This window comes from Stegastes partitus, unplaced genomic scaffold (genome assembly GCF_000690725.1).
Source record: "Stegastes partitus isolate 25-593 unplaced genomic scaffold, Stegastes_partitus-1.0.2 Scaffold144, whole genome shotgun sequence".
In the NCBI taxonomy this organism is placed as follows: Eukaryota; Metazoa; Chordata; class Actinopteri; family Pomacentridae; genus Stegastes; species Stegastes partitus.
In genome coordinates, this window is record NW_007577875.1 from 293,888 (window position 1) to 301,345 (window position 7,458).

Consider the following 7,458-nt stretch of genomic DNA (forward strand, 5'->3'; position numbering starts at 1 on the left):
AAAAAAGCTGCAAATACCAGTATGTTGATTATTTTCTAGCTGATTTAAATACAGTAAAACCGTGTAATTGGCTGTGAAGTGTCAGTATTTGTACAAATACAGACAATTGCTTGGTTTTCTTTTTTTAATTAATTAATTAACTTATTTATTACTTTTGTTGCTTATTTATATTTTCTGTAGTTTCTGTTTTATCTGTAAAAATAAATAAATAAATAAAAATTGTAAACATTATTTAACATTTTTTAACCTTTAACATACTTTTTTTCAAATAAAGTAAAACAACAATATTTTTTGATAATATTTCATTTAAATGCAGTAAAAAAACCAACAATGTAATTATATGTTGAAATGTAGTTTTTTTTTTTTAAAAAGGCATTTTTATGTATTTATTTGTTTACAGTTTTAACATGCCTGCATAATTGTTTTTACAGTTAGTTTGTACAATATTAGATTTTGTTCTGTGATTTTTTATTTATACAAGATATTGTCTGAAATTTACCCAAACCAAGTTTTAAAAAATAAAAAATAAAATGCAAGACTTAATATACATATTTTTATTTTCTCAAATAAATATGAAAAACAAACATTTTTGCTGATTTAAATACATAAAAAATAATACGGTGTCATTTTATGCTTGATTGTTGTAAAGGAGCAAATTATCATTTATTCAAATACAGATTTTTTATATTAGATATTAGTTTTGGACTTTAAAAAAAATAAAAACAATTAGTCAGCATTTAAATTGTGACTTTATTCTGTGATTTTACTTTTTGGGGGGAATTTAACAAACTGCACAACAAAGACTGTCTAATAGCAGCAACTTGTTAAAAGAAATGACTTAAAAAAATTCAAAAATATATCTTATTTTGCAGGAAAACATTTATGTATGAATCAATCTGGCCTCTGTTGGTCCAGTTGAGCATAAAGACAGACAGCAGGCTGGAGCAAAGAGTGAAAGAATGAAGCAGTGCATCCTTTGTTATTCAACATTTTGCCATTTTAGCTTCTTTTAAATCACATTTAAACACTAAAAACACGACAATAGGAGACAGTGTTGAGTTAAGTTACCTCCACAACATCTGGACTGATGTGCTGTTGGGTATGAAGCTTCCCTGAAGCTGATTATCATGACCTGACCTTTTCATTAAAGCCATCATCGTCTCCACAGCCTCCCCAGAGGATGAACCTTGTCCAAACACAGACGCCTCATTTACTGAGTTTATTGCCGGAATTTTACTGAGAAAATTCGGCGCTTTAGTCGTCTTTGGTTTGGGTTTTTTGGCACAATCTTAAGACGAACTTCCCTCCGCCCTGCTGATAAGGTTTGATCGTCGCCATGACACCACTGAGCTGCCTTTCGTTATGTTTTATTCGCACAAGCTGTAGTTAAGGTGTTCTGTCATCCTGCTGGAATCTGTGTCACCACGACAGGCTGGAAACATGCAGGACGCTCGGTGTCCCTCGCAGAAGTTATTCATTTTTCAGCTCGGTGCTCGGCGCTTCCAATTTCGTCCCCCAATAAAGCCGGACGAGACGAGGGCCGCCGGTGTGTCCGGCGAATAAAAATCACATCAAAAGTGTCTCCAATATGTCCCAATAACGCGCCTGTATTTGCTCATTTCCTCTCTCCGGCACACGGAATCAGATCTCGACTTGGGAAACTAATGAGGCAGCTCTCCACTTTCCCTGCTCACTTATGCAGAACACTCTCAAGTATTACAGCAGAAACATTGCAGCTCTGTGGTTATTTTCTTTTTCTTTTTTGGACTTTTCAGGTTTTTGGCAGAAAACAAAAACAGGAAATGAGAGGGGGGGGGGATGGGAAAAGAGAAGAAAAAAAAAAGGCTCATTGTGTGTGGTTTTTGTTGGACTTGTTGCTTCGGTGTGACTTTGATCTTATTTTTAGGGGTTTGGAGGAAGGAAGGGGCAGCGGTGGGTGGACGGTCTGTTAGGATGGCAGCAGCGTGAACAGCGAGGGCTTTTGTGTTCTGATCTCTGACCCACATATCTGCAGGTTTCTGCTACGAGGTTCTTTGAAACGAAGGTTTGATTCCAGTCGCTGTTTATTCGAGCGGAGCGTTGAACTCGGAGCGCTCGGATCTGACGTCGGGGCGGCGGAGGTGCATAAAAAGTCAAAAAGGCATAAAAAAAACATGTGACACGCATCTAATGTGACTTGACTTGACTTGACAGTGAAGTGGAGGATCCCTGCGGTGGATTCGCCTCGAGTTAAGTCACCGTGATGTTTGCTTTTGTCTTATTTCGTAATTCCCTCGACCACCAAACATCAGACGAAATGTTCTCGAGAGTGACGGATTTAAGTTGTCCTTAAAAAAACCAAAGAAAAAACGGGGGCTTGAACTCAATCAGGAGGAAGACGTCTCGCTTTGTAGATGTTTGGCAGACGCTCGCCCACAATGTGACGCTTCCTACAAAAAAGAATATTTTTGAAAATAACTTTGAACTGTAATTTACTGTTATTTTACAGAATTTTCCAGTTTTGTTAATTTACAGAACAAGAAAAAGTATTAAACTATGTGGACCTCCAGTGTACCACATCAAAAATACTGTTTTTACGAGCTGTGATTTGCTCTTTCACAGCATTTGTGGTGAAATTTGGCTGTTTTTCTTGTTTTGTACAAAAAAAAAGAATCAATTTGAGCATCTACGACCACCAGCTTAAGCTAAGTTAAGCTAAGTTAAGTTAAGCTAAGTTAAGTTAAGCTAAATTAAGTTAAGTTAAGCTAAGTTAAGTTAAGTTAAGCTAAATTAAGTTAAGTTAAGCTAGGTTAAGTTAAGTTAAGCTAAGTTAAATTAAGTTAAGCTAAGTTAAGCTAGGTTAAGCTAGGTTAAGCTAAGTTAAGTTAATTTAAGTTAAGCTAAGTTAAGCTAAGTTAAGCTAGGTTAAGCTAAGTTAAGCTAACTCCAGCTGCCTGCTATAATTAGCTTCAACTTTAAACACGAACTTGTGCAGATGTGACTAAACACAAACCAAAGACTGTTGCATATGTGTATAAATAGATTATTTCCATGGTCAATTCATCTGTTGATTATTTTCTCAGTTAATCGTTTGATTGTTTGTTCTATAAAATATCACTAATTTCAGATTCTCAAAGCCCAACATAACTTCCTCTGAAGTCTCGTTTTGTCCACCATCCAAACATCTTCACTTTTCTGTCATGGCGAAAGAAAGAAACTGGAAAATATTCCAAATTTACAGAGAATTTAGATTTACTCAAACCAGTTTATCTATTACCAGAATGCTTGATTCACTGAATCGTTGACACCTCATCTATTAATGATCAATCATCATCGCTGCCTTTAACTAGAAACAAGGAATGTCAGGCTGGAGTTAATGATCCGCAGACTGATTTCACAACTAATCAATGATTTGTCACGTTGAAATGGACGATAATGGTGAAAGATTCCCGTCGCAGGATCACCCAGAGAGCCAGCTGACATTTTAGAGCTGCGGCTAATGATCATTTCCATACATATATCGCTTATTTTCTCGACTAATCGATCAGTTGTTCGGTGTTTTAAATGTCAGAAACGATCAGTGTTGTAGATATTACAATAAGTTTAATATATTGTCATAGAGGAGCGAAGAAAACCGAAAATAATCACATTAACAAAGATGGAATCACAGAAATGAGGCCTTTTTTTTTCTATTTAAAGAATTATTTAAAGCGATCATTTAACCTAACAGTTGAATCGTTGCAGCTCGTGCTTTAAAAACAGTTGATGTCAAGAAAATTCTTGCAAAAATGAGGCAGTGTTTTAGTGCATTTGTGGAAATTTTCAGTCAAATTGTCGCGTTCAAGCTTCCCAAAGATGGACTTACAGTTATTTGCATTTGGATCCAGATGTTTTTCTTTTAGTTTTCTGCATTTAAGCCCTTCTGCTCTTCTCAGATGCTTCTTGTGTCGTTTTGTTTTCTGATCACGTCTGGTCATGACAATAAATAATAATCATAATAATAATAATAATAATAATGACAGGAAGCATAGTGAAGGTCCTCAGACAGATGCTGCTGCAGGACGGGAGCATTTAAAACATCATCACAAAGCAGTGGACAGTGAGAGCTGCGCTTTTAAACCACGTCTCTGAGCAGATATTCGTCGATTGCGTCGTTTATCTCGTCCAAGCTTTCATCCCGCACAAAGGCCTACAGTATTAAAGCCCATCTGACCGATAAGTTGGCTGATTTAATTAACCTTTACACTAACGCTGGCCAAGTGGTGGCACCAGAACCACACAGAGCCTCATCAGAACGGCTCCACGACGACAACAAACACGGGAGGAGACGCCGGCCGATGTAATGATCTTATTTCCCCTCGTCGGGAGGATTAAAACAAGGAGAACCACCGACGGTTTGCAACATCTGACCTTCAGCGTCTCGGTGCCGTCGAGGGAAGCCGATGCGGTTGGACATGGTGCCATCCTCAGGCGGCCGGGTTGAACTGCAGGCCGTCGTGAGTCAAACGAATCACGTTTAGGAGGAAGACTTCACAGTTTTGTTCAACATCTGCAGCGTCAGACGGGTTAAAGGAGGTTATACAAAGAATTCAGAGGATTTAAGATGTTTTTTGTTGGTAGATTTTTGACTTTTTGTTGATAAAACTAGCCTTATGATCTGATCTGAGGGTTTATTTACAAGATAACAGCTGATTAGTTGAAGGAGAAATGCTGTAAATGCTGAAGATAAATATATAAAAATAGAATAAAAGTGTACAAATACAAAAACCATGTAAACGAACCAGTGGGAAATAAATAATAATAAATAAAAACTATCAAGTCAAAACTTCATCAGAGCAGTTTTTTATTGATTTGTTTGCAATTTTCAATCCGTTTTTTCTCCATTTCATAGTGACATTACTGTAAAATAACATAAATAAACACCCAAATAAACTGTATAATAATCACAGGTTTTATTTATGTACTTTACATTTAATTTGCTCATTTAAAGAAAAACAAAAAAACAAGGTGAGTATGTAAACATTTTATTTATTTGATGAGTAATTGAGGATATTTTCCAGCGGTTATAATTGAATACTGTCACATTTATTTAACATTTTATTATTTATTACATCATCTCTTGTTGGCACGGCAACACAATCGAATAAATGAAATTAAATCCAAAATTTGAAAATCAAATCGATGAATCCAGTCGGTCTAAGACTCGTGATGTTACATGAAGTCCAAAGTTATGGTTAAGAAATGAAAATATTCAACAAAAAATAAATATTTGTGGCCAAGTAATAATCAATAAATCCACAATTTAACAGTTAGTCTATTCAAAGCCAGATTACATGTTTAATGTACAGTCCAGTGGGAAACAGTGAACATCTCACTGATATAAAGTCATTATTTATTCTTCCATGTACAGTTATGACATACAAATACTTGCAGGGATGTTTGTACACTGAAGTAAACAACAAGACTTTAACATATTCTGCTCTACTGGGTCATTCATAACAGTTTTAAAACTATATGTTACTTTCATTGTGCATCTTCCAGGAGCGAGCAGGTCCTCCGTAACCCTTCATGTTGATGGATGATAACTGCATTTACAAGCGTTGCATCCCCCCAAAACAAAACAAAAGTCCCAGAAGAAGCATCAGGGTTTGAAACCTGCTATTGGGTCAGATCTGGTCTCTTAACCTTTAGCTTGCACTCGACTGCAGGAAGCACGTCGGTGTTTCTACATGAGTTCCTCCCTGCGTCCTACGAGCTGCACAGAGCCTCTAACTCTGGGTCTGATTTTGTTCTGGTTTCATGTTCTGCCCGTTGCGAGAGGTTCTGCAGCTCAGGCGACCTGCCAGACTGACCACAGAGTGCCCAGAGTGATGCTGTACGCCACCATGGCCACTAAGTAGACCCTGAAGAGCAGCACGTCCAGCACGTAGCCAACTTGGAGCCACTCCTTGGCCACTTCCCGACATCGGTCCCTCTTCTCCAGGAAGTGGCGTATGGCCGTCACCTCCTGCAGGATGTTGTCCATGACGGGCGGGCTGCTGTCCCTGGAGGGGGGCAGGTGCAGGCCGAGCAGGCCGGCTTCCCGGTCGTGCTGGCTGAGCCTCCGGCCGATTTCACAGGTGTGGTGCAGCGAGCACTGAGCTGCACAGAGGGACAGAGAAACAAACAGGATGTTTGTGGTTTTTCACTGGAGGAGAATCTCAGACGGAGACCTGCAGGTTAGAAGCATTTGGGGAATTTTACTAACGTGCAAAGTCAGATGACAAGAGTTCTATTAATTTAAACTGTGTGTGAATAAAACAACTCCTAAAGACACCTGTTTTATTCTAGAGCAAGATATTTCTGAAAATCCTGCAGATGACAAAGTGCTGCTGCCACAAAACTATGAAATTACATTTAAATAAGGTTGAATAATATAATAATAATGTAAATAATCAGGATTAACAGAGCAGAAGACCAGGAGGAAATGTTGTACCTGTTAAATATATTATATATTAGGTAAATAAATATAAATGGTACAATGCTGTGAGGGAAAAACAAACAACAACAACAACACATGTCATAGAAATACTGTAAACTTCTATAATTAAAATACAGTTTCTAGCTTTAGTTTTACATAATGTGGGTTTTGTTTTGTTTGTTTTTGTCTTTTTAATGTTTAACAAAAGTGTAAAAACAATTAAATTAGCTATAAATGTGACTGAATAATATGGTGATAATGTTAATAATCAGGATTAATAGAGCAGAAGAGGAAGAGGAAAATGTGTACTGCTTAAATATAATTCATAACAAGTAAATAAATATAAATATAACAATAATAGCAGCACCAGGAAGTACTGTTGAATAATCAAAAATACCCATCTCATGGAAATATAGAGATTTAAATACAATTTTTAGCTTTAATTTTACACAATGTGGGATTTATTTATTTTTGTTTGCTTTCTAAGTTTTAATGAAAGTGCAAAGACAATTAAACTTCCTATAAATACGGTCGTATGATATGATAATAATGTAAATGTATCGTATATGTGTATCTCTGTTTAATGCTGCTACCAACAACGTGAATTTCTCCACTGTGAGATAAATAAAGGCATATCTTATCTTTTCTTATCTTAAATAGTCAGGATTAATACTGCAGAAAGGAAGAGGAAATCGTGTTCCCCCTAAATATAAGTCATTGTAAGTAAGTTTCCCAGAGTGTCCAATAAAGCGTGATTATAAATATAACATCAGTGCTGTAGAAACACAAACAAATAAACAAACAAGTGATATTCTGGCAGCTGGGTCACAAAAAACTACCGAAAGTTATTTAAAAGATCCATCCAATAGAAATACAATCATTTCCCTTAAATAAAATGCAGGTTCTAGCTGTAATTTTATGTCACATGTTTTGTTTTTTGTTTTGATGTTTGATTTGAAAAAAACAAACAAACAAACAAAAACAGTGGCATTACCTATAAATGGCTAAATAATGTTGTA

The 7,458-nt window shown here is 36.5% G+C and overlaps 1 protein-coding gene across 1 annotated transcript in view; it reads right to left on the minus strand.

Moving 5' to 3' along the window:
* Positions 1 to 5,809: 5,809 nt before the first annotated feature.
* Positions 5,810 to 7,458, minus strand: part of htr3a (5-hydroxytryptamine (serotonin) receptor 3A) — a 7,135-nt gene continuing 5,486 nt past the window's right edge. The window contains exon 9 of the mRNA XM_008279108.1: positions 5,810 to 6,120. Coding sequence (XP_008277330.1) covers positions 5,810 to 6,120 — 311 coding nt within the window. The remainder of the gene's footprint in view (positions 6,121 to 7,458) is intronic.